Source organism: Nycticebus coucang, chromosome 4, assembly GCF_027406575.1.
Source record: "Nycticebus coucang isolate mNycCou1 chromosome 4, mNycCou1.pri, whole genome shotgun sequence".
Classification (NCBI taxonomy): domain Eukaryota; kingdom Metazoa; phylum Chordata; class Mammalia; order Primates; family Lorisidae; genus Nycticebus; species Nycticebus coucang.
The window spans coordinates 97246326-97270299 of record NC_069783.1 but is presented as its reverse complement, the minus strand read 5'-3'; the positions used below and the strand labels follow the sequence as shown (position 1 = coordinate 97270299).

General features: G+C 36.7%; 1 protein-coding gene across 4 annotated transcripts in view; it reads right to left on the bottom strand.

The window, feature by feature from the left end:
* TMEM182 (transmembrane protein 182) overlaps positions 1 to 23923 on the bottom strand; it is a 77553-nt gene extending 53630 nt beyond the window's left edge. The window contains exons 1-3 of one of the 4 annotated variants that reach the window (XM_053589504.1): positions 23800 to 23905; positions 11475 to 11578; positions 4445 to 4590 (exon numbers count right to left, since the gene is read on the bottom strand). Coding sequence is in view for 2 of the 4 variants with exons in the window: in XM_053589502.1 (XP_053445477.1) it covers positions 11475 to 11537 (63 nt within the window). In the remaining 2 variants the exon portion in view is untranslated. Of the gene's footprint in view, positions 1 to 4444; positions 4591 to 11474; positions 11579 to 23799 lie in introns of all 4 variants that reach the window. The other 3 variants (XM_053589502.1, XM_053589505.1, XM_053589503.1) reach the window with 3 other exon arrangements.
* Positions 23924 to 23974: the final 51 nt, after the last annotated feature.

Sequence of the window (23974 nt, the reverse complement as noted above, 5' to 3'; positions counted from 1 at the left end):
ATATTCTCAGCAATAACATGTACCATTTAATTTTCCAAGGATGCATCTGAACTCTGCCAGCTTCCTTCACCCCTTCTTTTGTGTGGCATTAGATAGATTCTCATGAAGGCAAAAACGTCCTTAGTAAGAATGAAGGGCCTTCGTCTGCTCTAGCTATATGCAATTGGAGGTATTTAAAGGCCATAAATAGAATTTGAAGAATCATTAGCTGTGAGGGTGAAATTGGACTTGAGGGTTCCCTGAGCTATGCTCTCACCTGAGGCCCACACCATGAAGCTGTGACATTTCTAGTTTGAGATATTTAAGGACATAATAGCAACACAACTCTGCCTTACTTTTTCTCAAAAGCTGCATCCTGGGAATTACCATATGTTTACTCTACTCTGTCCTCTGAGATTACACAACACAAATTTAAACCCTGTCCTGTGACAGGACTTTCTGATGTTTTGAAGACCACAAGCATCTTATCCCTCCATGAACCACAGCCCCCACCTCATCCCTAAATCCAGGCCTTCTTTTGCTCCAAGCTAAATACTCCCTCTCTTTCATCATGCCTTAGATTTGCACAACTCCAATCTCCTCCTCTCTATTCTGTCACTTCCCTACAAATTTCAAGTTCGTGATTGAAGCAAGGCAGGGTAAAATGTCCTGGGTATAGTCCAACAACTTCATGCTACCCAACTTCTTATGTAGATACTACGATAAGAACAATAATGACCTCCCAAGGATGCCTGTGTCCTAATTCTAAATATGATTGTATAATTTTACATTACATGGCAATATCCTGTATTATACCAGTGAGTCCAATCTATTTATATGAATCCGTAAAAGAAAAGCAGATTCTTTCCTAGCAGAGCAGTGGGAGGAAGACACATGACTACAGAAAAAGGGTCGGAAGGGGGTGGTGGTGGTGCTGGTTTGAAGATTGAGGGAGGAGCCACAGCCAAGGAATGTGCAGGTCTCTAGAAGGATAATAAGCAAGGAAACAGATTCTCCCCTGAACCCCCCCAGGAAGGAAGGCAGCCCTGTCAACACCTTGATCTAATCTCAGTGACACCCTTAGGGCATCTGACCTCCCTGACTCCTCAGAGCTATAGGATAGTTAACTTGCATTACTTTAAGCCACTAATTTTGTGACAATTTGTTACAAAAGCAATAGAAAATGTAGATGCCATTCTATAATAATCCATGCAATATCAGATGAAATTAAGTTTTGTGCAGGGGCAGGGAATACATATTCAAGAACTGCTTGTTAAGAACACCTTTTATCAGAATGAAGGTTATAATACACAGGCCCTGACCTTAGGATTTCATGAGCTAGTGGGGAAGAACAAGTGATTCATTGGAACAAAGTACACAGAGGTTGTAATAATGACCTTCTAGTTGCTCTAGACATGTTCTGCTGCTCCCCCATCCACGCCATTCCCGGATTAATGTTGTTTGTGGCTGTGGTGATCGTGCAGGGGACAGCACGATGTTGAGAGAGAAGGAAGAATCTGTTGTATAGGAAGGTTTTATTTGTTTTATTTACATTTCAATGGTTCGTGGTTAAAAAAAAAGTTCCATGAATTAGTGTTAAGTCTTTAATACACATACATATGCAAAAGTAGATTTTTTTTTAATTTATAGAAGAGTATAGGATTTTGTTGTTCGTACAATTAATTTCAAGTTTGGTCTTTGTCACAGGAAAGTCATCTTTCTGGAATAGGTTCATCAACTAATAACATTTTTCTAACCATTATTGGTTTATCTAACAATGTATAAGCATCATTGTAAAAAATGTTGCCAGGGTAATAAAGACTGCTCTCAGTAACTAGGTAGGTTTATCAAACCAGGCATTAATGTAAACCAATGAACTATTTCCAAACATTCATGTACGTGTATCTTTTTGAGAAAAATTATCATAGAATACTTTTGATACCAAAAAGCTGAGCCCCTTTAACTTGATTATCAGCACACATCAGGCACTAAAAGAAAATAAAAATCAATTAGCATTGGGACTCTTGGCCAACATACAAATACATGACCTCTTGAGCTATCCAGCTGGCTTTGCCCCAGAAGAAACAGCACTTACCTGGCTCGGCTTGTTCTTTGTTAAATGCTGAAGAAGTAGATTACAGCAGGGTGCCCCTATCCTGTACAGATGTTCACAAACCACATATAATTTGATGCTGTATTTTTAAAGATGTTACTGGGGACATTGATAGAAATGTGTGAGTGCTAAAAACAAGTTGCACTTCTACAGCACACTACCATAATTATTAATCTTAGAGACGTTATAAACATTGATTCGCTTAACAAATATTTACCAAATATGTGATACTTGCCTGCTATGTCCTGGGTTGATGACAGGGAATGGAATGTGCTGTTAACCTCGAAGAGACCACTTGTGTCTTCACTTTGGTCCCTGCAAAGCTCAGAGGCTACACACAAACGGTGGTGTGCCAGCTTTCACCCTGCCTTCCTTAGCATCCTCCCCATGTGCCCCGATTCTCTCACATACACACACTTTTTAACCTATTACTTTGTATATGTCTATGAACGCTCTTCAAATACTTTTGAGAAACACCAAAACGACGAAGCAAACCAACAAAGCCAGTTTGTGAAATTGGGTCTCAGAAGGAATAACATGCCTGGCTAAGAATACAGGTTCAATTTGGTTTGGTTTATCCATTCAGAAAACTCCTTGAACTTTATGGTCATCCCTACCTCTTCCCCTGATCCTCATTATTTCCACTGTCATACTTGTATTTGGAGACCCTCCTGACTTCTTGCAAAGAATAACTCCTTAAGAGTCTCTACTCACTCAGAGGAACTGCAGGGAAAATGGTTTAAATTTACATGACTTAAATTAAAAAATTAAAATTAAAAAGTTATCTTTTAAAATCTAGAGTATACTAACATTTAAGATACTATGATAAATCCCCCTTTGGTTTTCACAAGTTCAATAAACCTTGACAACCAAATCCTAGATGATGATAAACAAGGGAACGGAAGGCTTTGCCTGTTTTGATGCAAAGTCTTTTATTCAATTAGCTGCAGTTTTTTCTTTAATCAGTAGACACATGGAAACTTAACAGAAATCTCAAGTTATATTTAATTTGTGAGTGAAAATAAGCAAAACATCATTTTTTCCCTAAGGTCAAAATTTCTGATCTTGATATTTCAGTTGTCTTAATTATCTCAAAATATTTAATGAAACTATTCAAAAGTTCTGAAAACAAAATTAATTCTAATCCACGTTAGTTTAGAAAACACAAGCATGATGGCACTTGGCACTCAATGACCCTAAACAAATCTGTAAAGGTCATCAAATTCTTGTGGCTACTACTGACTAGGAGTCCATGTTCCCAAAAACTGAAGTTAAAAAACTGGGATATCTGTTTTTAAGATTTTAGGATAGACACGTTTTTCCCATGGGATCTTATATTGTAGGTCTACAATGCCTATTAACATCCAAAAGTTTTAATATCCAAAAGTCTCTGAGAACCAAAAGCTTTTGGCAAAGCAGATCTGATCAACTTGAGGATTTCTGTGTATTTTATTGCATAAATATGAATGTGTTTGATTATAGGACTCCCCAGGTTCCACTGTGGGTGTTAGATAAGGTACAGAAGATGCATCAGTTTACTTTTGTAAAATCCCCAAAATTCTCAGTGCTAAGTGCAGCTGGTTGAAGTGTTATAGATTCGGAATCGTGGTGCACAATTTTAGACATAGGACAATAGTCTGAGCAATGACTCTAAGATTTTCTACGGAAACAGATTTTTACTGCCCATGAACTATATTCCTCTGAGCCTCTGATGACCCTTTAAATCTGGTTTTGTGTTACTGTTTGCACTTCTTGTGTGACATCCTCTCCTCTATCTCCGCAACCCACTGATAGGGCAAAAGGACCGTTATCAGAGACGTCTGAAGGATTATGCACTGATTCTAGAAAACCTTACACATAGCACAAGGACAACAAATAAACTCTATGGGATGGCAGGTGGTTCAGTTTTGTTTACAGTTCCATCCCTAACATCCAGCACAACGCTGTTGGTAGCTGCTCAGTGTTAAGTTTAGCTGTCACCTCTTATTCGGTTGAATTAAATTGGTTTGGATACTGCCATCTGCTGGCTACAGGCAAAATTTGCTTTCAATGGCACCCTGGTCAATTGTGGGGATTTTTATGTATCAAAAATATTGTATTAAGACATTTACATTCTACATTTACTAAGTTTCACATATACCCTTGTAAGATGCACCGCAGGTGTAATCCCACCAATCACCCTCCCTAAATGTCTTAACACAACAACTGAGAAAATGCCAGGAAGGCTATGTTAACCATTGTGATGAAAATGTGTCAAACAGTCTATAAAACCAGTGTATGGTGTCCCATGATCGCATTAATGTACACAGCTATGATTTAATAATAAAAAAAAATTGTAGATCAGAGACTTACTAGTTCTACAATGTTGGTGTGAACACAGTCAGAAGCGGTCCAGGAAGAGGTTGCCGTCTACAGAACTGCTGAAGGTGCTACCAGTTTCTGGGTAGATGGCTCCACAGTCCTCGCTTCACGTTCTGCTTAGCTGAGTCCTTTAAGCTCTGCTTAGTTCAATTACGTATGTCATATGGGGTAAGCACTTAAAAATTCGAACATTATCGGCATACTCAAATAACTCAAAAGCTAAATAACAAAAATAACATCAGCAACAAAATAATGCCTGGCACACACAGGACACTCATGTTCTCATGCGCTATTCTAAGTGCTTTGTGCTTACTGACTCATTTAATCTCCAGAGTCACCACTGCGATAAGTGTCATGATACCTCTGTTCTATTGATGAGGAAATTGAGGCAACTCTGAGTCTTTCCATGGCAAGTTTCCTTGGCTTAGGCACTTTTTATGAACTGAATTGTGTTTTCTCCAAATCCATATGTTGTCCTAACCCCGGCTGTAACTGTATTTGAAGATAAAGTCTGTAAGTGAGTAACGAAGGTTACATATGAGAGGCCATGTGGGTGGGGCCCTGATTTCATGGAAGTGGTATCCTATAAAAACAAAGGAGAAGAAATATCAGAGAGCTCTCTCTCTCTCTGCACACAGAGAAGAGGTCGTGTGAGGATTCTGCAAGAAGGTAGCTGACTACAAGTCAGGAAGAGAGGTCTCACCAGAAACCAACACTGCCAGCATCTTGATCTTAAACTTCCAGCCTCTAGAACCGTGAGAAAATGTCAGTTTAAACCACCAGTCTGTGGTCATTTGTTACAGTAGCCCTAACAGACTAATACACACCACTGACCTATTGGATGGATAAGTCTGTGCTATATATTGTAGGCGGGGTTAACAGCATTCTGACCTCTACCCACTAGTACCTCTCCCAGGTTGGGATATTCAAAAATGTGTACAAAGACACCAGCTGCCTGTAATTCCAGCACTTGGGGAGGCTGAGGCAGGAGGATCACTTGAGGCCAGGAGTTCACCAACAGCTTGGGTGACATAGTGATACCCTGTCTCTACAAAATATTTTACAAATAGCTCAGCTACTCAGGAGGCTAAGGCAGGAAGATCACTTGAGTCTAAGAGTTCAATGTTGCAGTGAGCTGTGATTATGCCACTACACTCCAGCCTGGCAACAGACTAAGACACTGTCCCTAAAAAAAATTTTTTTTAATTAAAAATATTGTCTAGGGTTGGTGCTCATAGCTCAGTGTTTAGGGTGCCGGCCACATACACTAAGGCAGGTAGGTTCGAACCCTGCCCAGGCCTGCTAGACAAGAATAACAAGTACAACAAAAAAGTAGCCAGGCATTGTGGCAGACACCTGTAGTCCCTGCTACTTGGGAGGCCGAGATAGAGAATCATTTGAGCCTAAGAGTTTGAGGTTGCTGTCAGCTATAATGCTACCGCACTCTACTGAGGGTGACATAGTGAGACTCTATCTCAAAAAATATATATATTGTCTACAGAGGCAAGTGTGGCAGTATGCAGCTATAATCCAACAAAGTGAGATTGTATCTCAAAAAACAAACAAAAAAAACGTCGGGCAGCACCTGTGGCTCAAAGGAGTAGGATGCCGGCCCCATATACCGGAGTGGTGGGTTCAAACCCAGCCCCAGCCAAAACTGAAAAAAAAAAAGAAAGAAAGAAAGAAAAAAATGTCTATAGTGGTTGCCCAGTGTTTCCTTAGGAACCACTGCTCTAAGACATCATTACAAAACTCCCTTCTGCAGAGTCTAAGAAAGAATGAGCTTAAGTGGCACTCACTCAAGTTTTTATTCATTAAAAATTTTGTAAGGTTTTGACTGTTTGACATTGGAAAAAATATTCTATTATGGCAAATCAGGGAAATGGACAAAAAAAAAAAAAAAAGATGATTTTGGAAAGGAGCATTTTGCTTCAAGGAAGACTCAGATGGCAAAATTTCCTTACGACAGAAGCCACATCAACAGAGAAAAGTCCTACTTGTGACTGTCCCCTGACAACCACAGGCGACACACACAAGTTGGTCTGTTTCATACTTCACACTTTGTGCATATAATAGTAAAGTTCTGGTGAGGGCCAGCAAAGCTTCTATTGTGCCACTTTGTATTAAACACTGAATTTTTAAAATGAGTTAGCAGAAATGCTTACTCTGCTTTCACTAGTAGAAAAATATGCAGAAAACAACCATTTCAGAGTTCAAGCCAGAAAATGAAACATTTGGGGACTGAATTTGTGCAAGTCGCATATTAATTAGATAAAATTTGATTTCTTTTTCTTTTTGAGGAATCAGTAGCTATCTTTTCCCACTTCATTTTTAAAAACAAATGATTAATTATTATAAATTAATTTAAATGATGACCAGATAGAAAACTGGGAAATGTGCAAATAAAGATAAAGAAAATACTCTCACCACTTAAGATGTAATCGCTGGAGACATTTTGATGTATGTTTTTTTCATTCCTTGTAACATGCATATCCACATCTAATTGTTTTGTGTGCAGGGTGGGAGGCAAAAGTTTGTATTTTTAGTCTAGAAATTAGAATTAGTGTTGAAATTTTACACAGGCAGTTTATGTTTGAAACTCTATATTGTCATGCAAATAGAAAATAATCTTTTCTGAATAGGATGAAATTCATTCCATGTGAAATATATATATTTATGTACACATAATACATAAATTCTATTTTATACACAATTATGCAATTTCATGTTGCCAAAATACTTTCATAAGAGATGTTTAGTTTAAGGTTTTATTAAAAGCACCTTTTTGAGATATAATTTGTATACTATAAAATTACCCTGATTAAAGTGTACATGTCACTGATTTGTGGTATATAGAGAGTTTTGTGGCCATCATCATAATCTAATTTCAAAACATTTCAAAACACCCTCATTAGAAATCTCCTGTTAGCAGGTGCTACTCACTCCCATTCCACTTCAGCCCTTGGGAACCACTCATCCACTTTCCGTCTCTGTGAATTTGCCTATTCTGTATATTTCATATTCAGAAGAAATCGTTCCACACGCGGGCTTTTATGACTGGCTTCTTTCACCGAGCATGTTTTTGAGCTCATCTATGTAGTACCATGTGTTCATTTTTGCTTATTTCTGTATAATATTTCCACTGTACTCATATGCTACTTGTAAACTATTACAAATAGTGTTAACATTTCAAATGCAAAAATATTCTCATTTTACTTTTTAAAAAACAAGCTCAGGATCTTAAGTTCTAAACCAGCGTGAGATAATGAAGAGTAAAAAGTTTTAATTCTTTGAAATATGTCCAATGTAGAGAACTAAATTTATCTCCTTAAAATGCATAAATCCAAGAGTCTGGTCCATTCATTGTGATAAATTTCACCAGCAATCTTAGATTTATGTCATCCATTATTTATTTTAGAGTTGTCCTTGGAAATGTAGACTGCTTGAAATTATGTCCTTCCTTTCAAAAGCTCTGAAAGTGGTGGAGAATCAAAGCTTCCAACAACTGGGGAGATGATTTAATGCCAGTCTTAATGAAAGAGCAAAATGAAGCCTGGGTTAGAATTAATGTAAAGTCTTCAGCGATAACACCATTTTTAAGTTTTCAGTTTAATTTGATAATTCAGAATAAAAAAGAAAAGAAGAAAAATAACATGGATGAGAAGAAAATCCTTGTTTAACTTTGGAGATTGAAGCACTTGTAATATTAATCCTTTTTAACCTTGCTAATCTTTTACATCAGGAAAACTGAGGCAGAATGCAATTAAAGATTTTGTTTTACTTTTTTTTTGAGACAGTCTCACTTTGTCACCCTTGGTAGAGTGCTGTCACATCATAGCTCACAGAAACCTCAAACTCTTGGGCTCAAGTGATTGCCTTGCCTCAGCCTCCCCAGTAGTGGGACTACAAGCGCCCACCACAATGCACAGCTATTTTTAGAGGCAAGGTCTCGCTCTGGCTCAGGCTGGTCTCAAACCTGTGAGCTCAGGCAATCCACCTACCTCAGCCTCCCAGAGTGTTACAATTACATGGGTGAGGCAATGCGTCCAGCCCTTGTTTGTTTGTTTGTTTGTTTGTTTTTAATCCTAGTAAAAGTAAGCAAGCAATTGACAAATGGTAACTTTTGTAGTGTGCCTAGCATGGGACTCACAACATTGTAAATAATCTATCATAAATTTGTTCCATACCCCTTTTCCACTCTAACCTCAATACTTCCTCAATTCTCTTTAGATAAAAACAGATTTTTCGTCTAAAAATCAAGTTGTCATAGAATAACATATATAGTACACAGCAACAGATTAGGAACAGAAAGATCAATGACAGTAGCAGGAAAAAGTAGACCCAGAACATAGAGAACCAAGTGCATTTAACTGAGGGGCAAACTGTCAATATGGCAAACTATTACTACCCCTGGATTTCCCAGTGTCCTTGACATTGTATTGGAGATCTATGTCTAGATTTTGGTTATTTGTAAAGACATTAGAAGTTATTTCCAGTCCAAGGATTTTGAGAATGGGTGGGACTTATTCATCCCTCACGTTGCCCCTAAAGGTAATTGTGAAGACCAAGTATTAAGTCAGGGGACTACGAGATGGAGAAACATGGATCCCTGAATTATCACAGGGAAGAAATCTATCTGAGACAGTTTTCTGACCCTCACAGGCCATTATAGGAGTAATTTAAAAAGTTCAAGACATGATTGCAAGAGGGACTTTACCTAACAATTGTAATCAGTGTAACTGGCTTATTGTACCCTCAATGAATCCCCAACAATAAAAAAAAAAAAAGAGAGAGAAAAAAATAAAATAAAAATAAAAAAAGTTTTCTATCTTGATGCACTGAAGTTTTAGGAGTTGATTTATAATGGCAGCAAAAGAGCTAGCCTATTGTGACAAATGCATTGCCCCTCTCAAAAGCCTGTGAAGACCTGCGTTATTCCAACACTGAATAGTGATCAAAAGTTTCAATAATGGAAGTGGCAGATGTTTGAAATGTTTAAGACCACAGGGACCTTATGTGTATAGTTATGTCTATACAAATCCCTTTGGACTTAACAGGCCATCTGAGGTTTTGTCTTTTTTTTTTTTTTTTTTTTTTTTTTTATGGGCCAGACACTAAGGATCACTATTTTTTTATACTTCCTTTGGCTCTACATTTTACATTCACATGGCATCTCAACACAACTTGGAAAAACCACTTTTCTAGCTACAATATACCTGTCTGACTGTAACCACTGCCTGGAGGTTCCTGTTGCCATAACTTCTGCTATCATACTTAACAATTTGGAAATTACCATTCTAGTTTACATGTGAGTTTAATGTGCATATTCCTTGCTAAATTAATACTTGGATAGTGATTATCTTTATGCTTAAAACACTACTCAAAGATACAGAATTAATTGGATCTGCATTATTTTCTACATCTCTCCTGAAACTATACAGATTATAACACTTTTGCTGGCAAAGACAGCTTCCAAAAGGACTAGATAAACACATACCCATATATTAAAAGACTAGTCAAAAGTTGTGTTCACCTCTAACCATTATATATATACATATACACATATGTAACCATGTACTTTCCTATATAGCATGTTGAGCCTTCAACAAAATACTACAAAACATACAAAAAGCAAGGAAAATTAAAAACAAAGTCTGAGTTCCACTTGCAGGAGAGCAGTTTGAAGAGCTGCATGTACTCCCTCACCAGTGAAACAAATATAACTGGTGAAAAGTGTTTAAAATATTAAACCATTTGAAGCCTATGAAAATTATCTTAAAGGCATATAGAAAATTATAAAATATTTCTTAAATAAAATTCACTAAACATTCATTAAGAACATAAAGACTCTGTGATTCCAGCTAGAATCCAATCTCACCCTCCCTCTCTCAAAAAATATACAAAAATTAAGTCAAAGGGGATCTGAGGATGAAATTTAAGTGCTAAATGTATAAAGCTCTTAGAAAAAAACATAGGAATAAGTCTTCATGGCCATGATTTAGGCAATGGTTTCTTATCACAATAAAAGCACAGTAAAGACACCAGTAACAAAATAAACCATAGATACCCTGGAAACAATCAAATTCTAAAACTTTTGTGCATCAAAGAATGCTACCAACAAAATGTAACCCAGAGAATGGGAAAACATATTTGGAAATCACGTATCTCATAATGGACTTGTATATAAAACATGTAAAATATTCTTGCAACTCAAAAATAAAAATTAAAAATTTGCAAACTATCTAGACCAGTACCTCTCCAAACAAGATATACAAATAGCTAATAAACACTATTAAAAGAGTCAATGTTATTAGCCACCAGATAAATGTAAATCAAAACTATAACAAAATATCACCTCGCATCTACTAGAATGTGCTAGAATCCAATCACAAAAAATGAAAAGTAGTGATGCAGATGTGGAGAAATCAAAACTCTCATACACTGCTGGTGGAAGTGTGAAATGATATAGCCAGTTTGGAAAACAATTTGACAGTTCTTCCAAAGTTTAAACATAGAGGTACTATCAATGAAGTAATACTAGATCAAAAGAAATGAAAACATATGTTCACAGAAAAACTTGTGCACAAATGCTCACAGCAGCATTATTCATAACATATTCAAATTGGAACCAATCCAAATGTCTACCAGCTGATAAATGGATAAATGAAATATGTTACATCCATGCAATGGAATCTTATTTGGCATTCATGCTATGACATGAATACACCATGAAATTATCATGCTAAGAAAAAGAAGCCAATCATAAGGGAACATACATTGTTTGATTCTATTTATATATAATGAATAGAATAGTCAAATATGTATACATGAAAGTATAATAGTTGTTGCCTACAGTTGCAAGGTGTATTTGGAAGGTGATATTTAAATGTATAAGGTTTTTATTGAGGGATGATTAAAATATTCTAAAATCATAGTGATGGTTGCATAACTTTGTGAATATACTGAAAGGCATTAAATTGTATGTGTTAAATAGTTGAATTGAATAGTATGAGAATTATACCTTTAAAATGTGAGATATACAGGGCAGTGCCTGTGGCTCAAAGGAGTAGGGCGCCGGCCCCATATATCAGAGGTGGCAGGTTCAAACCCGGCCCCGGCCAAAAACTGAAAAAAAAAAAAAAATAGTGAGATATATAAAGAGAGGGAGAGAGAACATTTTGAAGAGACTACACAATCATTACATATAAACACAGATATGACACAAATGATGAAACTATCACACAAGGACATTAAAATAACTATGATTAATATATTAAAGACTATAATAGAAAAGGTAAACAACATGCAAGACCAGATAGTTATCTTCATCAAGAGATGGAAACTATAAGAGAGACTCAAATGCAAATTTTAGATGTTGAAACCAAGTAATAGAGATGAATATTGCCTTTGACATTTCATTATCAGACTTAACACAGCCAAGGAAAGACTTGGCGAATTTGAAGATAGATCAATAGAAATTATCTAAACTAAACTGCAAAGGGAAAAAAAAAAAATGAGAGGAAAAAAACAAAAACAGAATACAACATTTAAGATCTGTTGAGAAACAGTAAATAATTTAACATATGTTTATTGGAGTTCTAGAATTAGAGATAGAGAAAATGGGGAAGAAAAAATATTTGAAGATACAATGGTTGAGAATTTTCCTAAACTATAGACAGACACCAAGTGGCAGAGTCAAGAAACTCAGAAAATACCGAGTAGGATTAATACTAAAATAGAAAAAATATATGTGTAAGCATCTCATATCCAAAATGCTAAAAAGACAAAAATAAAATTTTAAAGGCAAGTTACCTATGGAATAAGAGTAAAAGAAAGGAAGAAATAAAAATATCCTTGTTTGCAGATGATATGATCTTATATTTAGAGAAATCTAAATACACTACCACAAAACTATCAGAACTGATAAATTCAGTAAAGTTTCAGAATACAAAATCGACATACAAAAATCAATAGCACTTCTCTATGCCAACAGTGAACAATCTGAGAAGGAAACCAAGGAAGTAATCTTAATTACACTCGCTACAAATAAACTAAAATACTTAGGAATAAACTTAACCAAAGGAGTAAAATATCTCTATAATGGAAACTATAAAACACTGATAAAAAAAATAGAAGAGGTAATGCCAGTATTTCCCAAAGTGATCTACAGATTCAATGTGATCCCCATCAAAATATCAATGACATTATTCACAGAAATATAAATAACAATCCTAAAATTTACATAGAATAACAAAAACCCAGAATAGCCAAAGCCAAAAAATCTAAACAAGAAAAATCACATTACCTGTCTTCAAATTATACTTCAGAGCTGTAGTAACCAAAACACCATGGTACTAGCATAAAAACAAGCACACAGGCAAATGAAACAGCATATATAGCAAGAAATATATCCACATATCTATAGTGAACACATTTTCAACACAGGTATCAAGAACATACATTGGAGAAAGGACAGTCTCTTCAATAAATGGTGCTGAAAAAACTGGATATCCATATGCAGAATAATGAAACTAGATGTCTATGTCTTGCCATATACAAAACAATGGATTAAAGACTTAAAATCTAAACCTGAAACTATGAGACTACTAAAAGAAAACAGTGGACAAATGCTCCAGGACACTGGTCAGGGACAAAGCAAAAAGTGACAAATGAGATCACATCAAACTGAAAAGCTTCTGTACAGCAAAGGAAACAACAAAATGAAGAGATAGCCCATAGAGTGGGAGACAATATTTGCAAACTACTCATATGTCAAAGGATTAATAACAAGAATACAGCAGAACCTCTGTAAGTTGGCCACCCGAAGGACTGTAACAAATTGGTCAACATATAGAGGTGGTCAACATAAGAAATGAGGCCTACTGTACTGATAGGTACACGTGGAGAATGTCTGGTCTATGAAAATTTGTTCAACTTAAGGAGGTGATCAATGTAGGGAGGTGGTCAACTATAGAGGTTTGATTGTACATAAGGAGTTCTAACAACTCAATCAGAAAAAATCAAATAATCTAAGTAGAACGTGGGCAAAAGATCTGAATAGACATTGCTCAAAAAAAGACACACATATGTCCAACAGGTTTATGAAAACATGTTCAACATCACTAGTCATCAGAGAAATGCAAATCAAAACTACAATGAGTATGTACCCCCTTGATAATTCTGAAGTTTAAAAAACCACAATGAGATATCCTCTCACCTCAGTTAAAATGGCTTTTATCTAAAATACAGGCAATAATGAATTCTGGGATGATGTGGGGAAAAGTGAACTCTCCTACCTCATCAGTGGGAATGGAAATCAATGCAACCACTATGGAGAATGGTATGGACAGTCCTCAAAAAAAACCTAAAAACTAGTGCATAACCCTGCAATTCCACTGCTAGGTAAATATTGAAAAGAAAGGAAATCAGCATATTGAAAAGATATCTGCACTCTCATGTTTACTGTAGCTGTATTCACAGTAGTCAAGATTTGAAATCAACCTAAATGACCATCAATGGATAAATAAAGAAAATGTGGTACATGTACACAATGGATTATTCAGTTATAAAAAAGATGAAATTTGGGTTGAGTGAAATAAGGCAAGCACAGAAAGACAAATTTTGCATACTCTCTTTCATATCTGGGAGATAAAAATTAAAACAATTGATCTCGTGGAGACAGAAAATAGAATGATAGTTACCAGGGGCTAGAAGGGCTACTCTGAAGGGGGGAATAAAGTGGAAGGATGGTTAATGTGTTTAAAAATACAGTTAGATAGAATGAACAATATTTGATAGAACAACCAAATGACTATTATCAATAATAAGTTATGGCATACTTTAAAATAACTGAATGAAACTGGAATATACCTTACACAAAGAAATGATAAATGCTTAAAGTAATGGATATCCCAATTTCCCTGTTTTGATTATTACATCTTTCATGCCTATATCAAAACATTACATGTATCCCATAAATGTATACTATTGTTACATGTATTTTTACATGTATTTTTAATTTTTAAAAATCTTATAGAATATTTTTCATAAGAAACATGAAAGAATGAAAACAACAAATGAAATCTTCCAAGAGATAAAGGAAAAAAACCCACATCAATCAAGAATTCTGTATACTTGAAAAATGCAGTAGAAATCAAGCCTGCTTGTATAACAAAAACAAAGGAAATCTGTCAGCAGATCTCCTTTACAAGAAATGTTAAAAGTAGGAAGACAAAAATGTGATACAGATCAGAGATTGTTTCAAACCAAAGAAATTAAAATTGTTCTTTTTCTAATTTCCTAAGGTGGAAGCTTAGATTTATTTCAAATTGGTTTTCTTCTGATAAATTCATTTTAAGGCTATAAATTTCCCTCTAAATATCACTTTAGTTGCATCTCACAAATTTTATATAAGTTGTGTTTTTACTTAATTTCAAATATTTTCAAATTTCTCTTGAGACATCATAAGCTATTGTTTTAAAATGTATTATTTAATCTCTAGATATTGGAGCAGGGGAGAATTCCAGCTACTTTTTGTTACCGATTGTTAGTTTAACTGTGGTATCAGGGCATATTTTATGTCTATTTTTTTAATTTGTTAAGGTATAATTCATGGCCCAGAATGTGGTCTCCCTTTGTGAATGTCAACATGAGCTTGGGACAAATGAGAATTATGCTGATGTCAAAGTATTTCACAAAGTTTTAAACTCTCAGGCCAATCCATTCTAGGCCTCCAGTAATTCACCAAAATTACCACCAAAGTCTGCTTACTAGTTACTTGTTCCAATAGTTTCTACTCCTAGTAAGCTGCTCTTGACTGTAATTATCTATTTTAGCCTCTTTTTACAGATTTCCAGGTAATAGGTGATCTGTGATCTCAATTCTCTAGTGTATCTATGATAAGTTATTGATTTTCAGTTTGTCCTTTTTTCCTGTCGACAGAGTGAGAGTGGTAACTTCCCAAGTTCTTTACCTGTTACAACAGGAACCAGAAGTCCTCTAAAAATTTTATATGAATGGAATCATACAACATATGTTCCTTTTCATTTGATTTCTTCACTGAGCCTCCTTATGTTGAGATTCATCCATGTTATTACATGAATTCATAGTTCATTATTTTCATTGCTAAATTGTACTTAATTGCATGCATATGCTATATTTGTTTATCGCTTCACCTGTGGATGGATATTTGGGTTGTTTCCAGGTAGAGGATGTTAAAAATAAGGTTTGTTTGGGCATCTGTGTACAAAACCTTATTTAGTTATATGAAGGATGTCCAGAAAGTATCCAGGCATGTAAATATGTAATGGGTCAGACCACACCTATGGTACATTTTACAAGGGTATATGTCAAATACACTAAGTGTAGAATATTAATGTCTTAACACAATAATTAAGAAAGTACAGTGAAGACTATGTTAACCAGTTTGATGTAAGTATTTCAAATTGTATATAAAAAAGGCACATTGTACCCCATAATACATCAATGTACACAGCTATGATTTAATAAAAAACATAGAGACATACATGGCTAGGTACTTTCTGAACAGTATCTAAGCCTACTAAGGCTGACATATCTTTTGAGTATATCTCCAAGTGTAATATATGTGTAATATGGTAAGTGTAGTTAACTGTTTAACTTTTTAAGAAATTTTCAATCTCTTTTTTAAAAGGGTTAATCCATTGCACATTTCCAATTGTCTTGCTGTTCCATATCCCATTAGCTCTTGGTACAATCTTTTTTTTTTTTGCATTTTTTGGCCAGGGCTGGGTTTGAATCCACCGCCTCTGGCATATGGGGCCAGCACCCTACTCCCTTGAGCCACAGCCACCCTCTTGGTACAATCTTTTAACCTTTAACCAATCAAATTACAAATAGTTGTATCTCAATGTGCTATATCATAAATGAGAATGACATCCTAATAATATCCAGTCTTCCAGTTCACAATCGTGTTATATCTCTCCATTTATTTTAACCTTTTTCATATTTTCATATGTGTATAGGCATCTGTTGGATCTTTCATTTGATCTTACCTTATTTAAAAACTAAATTAACCTATTACAGTTTTGTGGATGACAACAGAAACATGAGACTACAAGGTCAGAGACAAAAGACTTTGTTATTCATCACACAGCAAAGAACACAAATTTAAGCATGTTTATGTTTCTCTTGCTGCTACATCCTATGGCAGTGGACTCATATAGATGCTGCTATTGTAGCAGGTGCTGGCTGTATCAATTACTCCTGAAATTTAGTTACGGTCTCACTACATATTCAATCATCTAAAGACAAGATTCTAAAGTTCAGTTTGAAAATCTGTATATAAAATTATACTTGGAAGAAGACAAAATGGTTAGCATATACAAATAAGCACACACGCATAATAAACAAAGGGAAAATATGCAAAACATTTACAATCCTTGCTTCTGTAATTGGTCATAACATCTGAGTTGCTATCTACGGTTTCTTTCTTTTGCTATCTATATCATATTGTGCTTAGCCAAATTATTAGCTGGTCAGTATTCTTTAACTTCATAGAATGGTGCAAACCTTCATTCATAAGGGAAGATTCTTCAATAGTTCTGCCTTTTTTTGTATGTTTTTACAGTTTTCTAGATACAACTCTCATTGCCTGTATTGTATAACATGAACTCAATTTCTCAAAATCAATTATTCTAACAACAAACCTTTTTACTTCATGATGAGACCAAAGTGGTTGTCTCATCTTGTCATTGGATAGAGCCTTTCTTATGCCGCTCTGCCACCCTGGGATCTAAGATCTCCAAACAAGTACAGCTTACAGTTTCCAGGCTGGGAAGCAATTATTCTGTCAGCGAGTTAACAGGTGTAATAGCGAAAGCAACAACCACCTCTTCAACCCGTGCATTCTGGCTTTGAGAGAGACATACCACAAATGGTTTTTAATGTGAAGGTTTTAAGATATAGCTCCATCTTTTTAGAGTGTTATCTCTATCTAACACTGTAACTGAGCCTCCAATAAGTCATTTCACCCTTCAGTTAGGCCAGCCTTTACTGGTCATGAGGAATGGGATATCATCAGTTAATCCAATAAGGATGAATCCATTGCTTCACTTCTTTTGCAATAAAACAAATACATGGGTCAGGAGGAATGTTAAGTGAAATGCCATAGTGAGTCCACAGATTATGGTAGTTACAGGCATTAGGAACAGAGTAGGCAAATCCATACCCATAATATTTGTTTATTCCACTGAGGATGACTCTCTGCACCTTCCATAATGGAAGAGGTCTAATATAATCAAATTTCCATCCATTGCTAATTAGTGTCCTCAGAAGTATAGTGGCATACAGGGGCTCAGTGTTGGTCTCTGCTGTTGGCCAATTAAACATCCAGAAATTGCATTGGTAAGGATAAGTTCATGTTATTCAGCCCATGATGGGCTCTATCTTTGCTACCATTGGTACTTTGTTCTATTAAAGTGCCTAAAAGAAGCACTGTGTGGGTGGTGACATCTTAAGGGCACATCTTTTTATCCACCTGATTATTAAGAGTCTTCTCTACATAGAAACCCATTGCTGGGCATCCACGTTGGACAAAAATATCTTCTACATTTTGTACGTCTTTTGTGATATCCATACACAGACTTCTCCAGACTTCTTTGTTACTATTTCATCCAACCTGTTAGAAACTGTCTGTGAATAGACAGACATACTCTTTTGTCAACACTCACTTTAGGCAAAACAAAACTGCCACTTGAAGTTTTAACCACTGGGAATATTTTCCTTCACAGGAAAGGAAAAATATTTTCCTTCTGCCACTTTCAGGTAGTATCACATGTCTTTAAATCAGACTCAAGTGGTGCTTTTCTTCTTTAACCAACTGGTTGTAAGGAATGTCCCAGAAAGCCATACATATGAATGGGAAGATGACAATGCAAGAGGCTTTATTGCAGAAGGTCTCTGAGTCAAGTCACAAGGTCATACCACTTCCATACATTCTGAAATAGGCCATTTCTGTTTGATGAAGTATGAGCACTACCTTATGTCTAGGTGGGTGTGGTGAGCTGCAAAACGGTCTGTCAAAAGATATCCATGTCCCAATTCTTACAACCTGGGAGTGTTACTTTATACGGGAAAACCAAAGGCTATTTTTTTATATGTGCCTTTCCAAATACTTATGGACAAAATTTAAAAATCAAGAAATTGGGGGATTATCCTGGATTATTCGATGTGCCTCAAATTAAATTATATGTATTCTTAAAAGAGAGAGACAGAGGGGGACTCGGTATACATAAAAGAGAAAGCGATGAGGAGACAAAGCAGAGGGAGATTTGAAGATGATAACCTTGAAGATTGGGTTGATTGGGACTTCAGACCCCAAAATGCCAGCAGTCATTAGAAGCTAGGAAAGACAAGAAGTGGATTCTGCTCCACAGCCTCCAGAAGAACACAGCCCGAATAATACCTTAATTTTGTCCCAGTGATAGTGATTTAGGCTCCTGGCTATTAACACAGTGAAAGAATAATTTTTGTGGTTTTCAACTAATAAGCTTATGGGACTGTGTTATAGCAGCTATAGGAAACTAATACTCATTTTCAGATGAAAAACTCAGGCCACATGGTCCTTTCATGTCTCATAGTTAGTTGTATAGTCTCAACTAAGGCCCAGAAACAAGCCAAGGGTTTCAAAATATTAATAGATATCTGCTAAAGAGGGCATATGTTTGCTTCAGTGGTTTAGAGACCCATGCTGTGATTTTATTACAGGGGCTCACCCAAGGCAACATCCTTACTTGCCACAGATACTGTGAGGATCACTGGATACACAGAATGATAAGACCCAATTAGTCAAGCACCTCTGATACAGCCACCTGAACTTACTGAACTGCCTTCTCTTACTTTGTTCCCCACTTGAAATCAGCACATTTACAGCCCGACGTAGCCCACTCAAATATGGTATATCTTGCCTTCAACACCCAAAAGGGCCTGCCAAGAATTGTGCCTCTTCTTCCAGGGTAGATGGTAAGAGATACAGTAACCTGTCTTTGCCTTTGCAGGCCATAACTTCATGTGATCACACCACTGAAGGATCACAAGCTTCAATGTAGACAATCCCACATTTTTGTGGGGTTTATCTTCTATCTTGGATATATTTGCATATATCTGACTAATTTACTTAAAAAACTTACTATATATCCTGCATATCAGACCCAATCAGTACAAATTGTAAATGGAATGGACAAATGGGACGTTAGATGGAATGTCAAAATAATGAATAGCTAATTATGCCAAGAGGCAAAAGAACTGACATTGCCCTCAGGCAAAACTCTGAATCTATGCTGTGGGTACTGTGAAATGAAAGCAAATTTCTTTTCTCAACTTGTCCTTATGAATATTTATGGACAAAAACAGCATTAGCCAGGGCAGTAGCTGATTATTAAGTACCTGGGGACATTTTGGTTATTCCTGCAAAGGTACATCTGGGACACCAGCTGCAACTGAAGTCACCACCTGATCATGTTTGTGACATAGTACACAGTCTTTCTCCACGATCCATCTGACTTCTTCATATGGCAAACAAAGGAGTTCAATGCAGATATGACAGGTATGGCCACTTTTACTTCTTTTAAGCTTTTTATGGCAACTTAATCTCTTTAATTCCTCCAGGAAGGAATATTGCTTTTGATCTACTATATTGATAAGAATGTTCTAGGGGCGGGTCCCACCTAGCCTTTTCTGCCATAAAGGAGACCACCTATGAGTCAGAAAGTTAATATGTGAATACTGTCCTTGTTGAGTATACTGTTTCAATTATAATATGTTCAGGACTGAGGAAATCCACTGATAACTGGGCCAGCTGTGAGTCAGACTTTAGATAAGATTCTATTTATTACCTGACTATTCTCAGGTCCTGTGCAAAAAGAGTTAGCATAGCAGACCTGAGTGTTATCTGTTAAAAGCTCTGCTTAAAATGTCCCTTCCCTGGTGTCTGGGAACTCAGATTTCAAGAGTACTCCCACTATTCTAACTCATAAGAGTGACTCACTGTGTCTAAACAGGATGTACAAACAATATGGCTTATTCTGAATGCTGACTGTCTTTCAGGGAGTCTGGTGTTTTAACAGGTACTGAGTAAAGAAGGGTCTATACAAGTCCACACACACAAACAAAATAACCTGGGCACTAAATCTCTAGTGACCTTCTCTGGCAGACAGTATTTCACACATGTCATCACAACTCCTTGCTGGAGGAATTGATCATATCCTATGTGATTTCACTGAGAGAAGACCTGGAATCTTGTGCCTGTTTTCCTTCACACTTCGCACTATGCAAATAACTTTGCTGATTTTTCTTTGAATCTTTTTCCTATAATAAATATTAGCCACAAGTATGAGTCCTCCTAATATTTAATTGAATCTTGCGGGAATGTGGTCTTTGGGATCCTCAATACAGCTTTACTCTGACTTATGGGACACAAGTAGTATTTTGAGTCTACAAGAATTAGTATAAATTTTGAGCCATTGTTTAGTAACCTCCCAAAGAATTGGGTATTCCCTTTTTTTGCAATACACAATCACTCTGGTAGATGGGTACAATTTCCTTATGGGAAGGCCTGGAGAAAGATATATAGTATGTACTCCTGTGAATGCTACAAGCCCCTTCAATCAAGGGCCTTTGTCTGTGGATTGAAATAGGTCCAGTAATTACATGAGATGCTGTGATTATCCCTCATTTATGATAAATGAAGTGAAGGTTTTGGGTACCAGACCTAGAATTTCTTCTGTTATGTAACTTAAACAATGCCCTGGCAGGCTTTCCATCTATTTCATCTCTAGGTATACAACCTTAAATTAGCCACAGTTCCAATTCCTACAGGCTAAGGCATTCTGATTGTTGGTTACTGGTACCTTGCTGATGCCCTCTACAGTAAGTGTGTCCACCCTACTGTTGGGACCTAACGTCTGAATAATCTGGGAATCTAATCCTCATTTAAATCAGAGAACTCATCTCAATGGTGGTACTCATCTCATGGCTAGATCTGGTCAACAAAAGAGAGCAATCACAAATCTTTTCAAGAATGAAAGTATGTCTCCCACTAACATTTCTCAATGCCTCGGTGAAGGGCATGTCCTCTGGTTTTTTGTTTTTGAAATGTATTTGGGGATTAGGTTTGCAGTTATTACATGATAAATCCACTCTAACTTCTTGCCAAGCTTTAGGATTCCCTTCTCCATATTTTGCCATAAAAAATCTGACATCTAAACCTGGTTAAATGTAGGCTATTTGAACACAAGTTTCAGTCAACCAACCAAGTAAACTATTAGATCTTCCTCTAGCTGCACAAGCTAACGTATTACATCTAGAATCGCTAGTAAATGCACTCATATCTGTGAGTTCTGCCTAATTTAGGTTTTATTTTTCCCTCCTTGATCTAACATCCTTAAAGATCTCCCCCTAATATGTTCCTAAGGTTTGTGTTTAATATATATCTATCTATATATAATATATATTAGTATTCTAATTCTTTAGGAGTATAAGTGTAGTGTAAATTTACACTAATCATAGTGTATATCTGTCCCCTAAAGCATGCTGAAATTTCACCCTAGTTATATATTTAGTGGCCAAAATGGGTGGTTTTGATGGGTTTCGAGGTACATAAGTATCCTTCAAGGCACCTTTCCCAGATGAGTTAGTCACAGAATTGCAAGCACAGGAAGGCGAGTTTCCCCAAATATAGGAAGGCAAATGGACCGACAGGCAAAAGGAGGATCCGAGTGACTTGGAGGTTCAAGATTATCCATTTCATCTGGATTTTACCATATGTCTCCATTCTAAATCTCAGTATCCCATTCTTTCCGAAATAGTGCCCTGACTTTTCTATGAGAAACTTTGCAAGACTGAATACTATAGATATCAGAATTCGGCAAGTTACAAAATTAAATTGAGATTTTGAGCAAAATCTTAGTAAAATGTCAGAATTTTGTGGATAGAGGAGTGAGAAAGGAACAAGTAATGAAATAAGTTTCTGAAGAAAAGAGGGGTTAGTATCCATAGTTAATATTTCCTGAGTACTTACCATATGCCAGGTACCTTGATAATTAATTTAAAGCCATTATTTTGTGTCATGTACCTTCTTGATTCCTTTCATTGCACTCAGAATAAGGCACTAAAGCTCTTTCGGACCTTCTATTCCTAAATAATTTGTGCCTCTGCCTACCTGACTTCTGTATTTCTTTAGAAAGTTTCAGCCACGCACATCTTCTTTCAACTCTTCTCAGCCTACATATTATCGCCTCCTCCAAACTGCCTTTCCAAATGGCTCAGTCCCACCACATTGGTCTTTGCTTCCTTATATTATTTGTCACGATATTATTTTATTTATTGTGTGGATTTGTTTCTTTATTGGGTATTATTTTTATTTATCGTGTTTATTGTGTGCTTATTATTATTACTCCATGAGACTGACACCTCAGCTCAGGAAGAGACCACCTATGGCTTGTTCACACTGTACAGTGTTGGGCCTCAATAAATTGTATTCCAAAATGAAAGCCTCAGAAGCAAAAGTTTTTCTCTAGCCTCTCCTATCTTCCTGCCTCCCGGTTCCATTTGCTCCCAAGGCTAGATATAAAAACTGTAATTCCTCTTCCCTAAGGCAAGTCACTGAAACCAAAACACTTTTCCCCCAAAGCCAGAGGTAAAAATCTAAAAAAAGAAAAGAAAGAAAGAAAGAAAAAAAGACTTTCTCTGACTCCTGTAGAAAAACTAACAATAAAGAAATTATCTGATCTACCTTGTTTGACTATGAGTCATAAGACCTTTGTTCCAGAGAGGACTGCTGCCTAATGCCCAAAAGGGAGGAATGTGTGCCCAGAGAGGACTCAAAGAACTAGACAGACAGGCTTTGTTGTGTTTCCCTGCCCAGTCTATTAGCACTAGATCATAAAGATGGACAAGTTTCCCCTGCCTCTTTGGGTCTTCATTCTGAAGGCTCCCATGCATTAAATAAATTTTTATGTCTTTTCTACAATTAATCTTTCTTTCACAAGTTGATTTTTCAGAGAACCTTCAGAAGCGCAACCTCTTTGGTCCTTACAAAGCCAGAGAAAGTAATCAACAAGCATACGTAAAATTCTCACAGCTGGTGACACTGACCTACATTGTTTCCCCCTGTTTTTCAACTAGGCAGATGGAATCTTGGAAAGCCAGATTAATTTATATCAAGTCTGTCACAGCCAGCTTGTGGCCAGGGTCTGTGGCTCTTCAACCTGGCTTGGTCACCACTAGGAGGTGAAGACATCACAATTCCCGCTCACCCTCCAGAAACAGCAGGGGCTTTACCCAGACGGAACACAAAGCATCAGCCTTACCATCACAAAACTGGCGCATGCCACCACGCTGTTAGGTACCGGGTCCCCACTCCATCTGACCTCCCCCTACCCCGGACCAAACTCCGGGACCAAACCGCCCCGCCGCGGAGCAGCAGCCCCAGGGCGCTCCCTCTGCGCAGGCGCGCGCCGCGGCCTTCCGCTCAGGGCGGGGCCG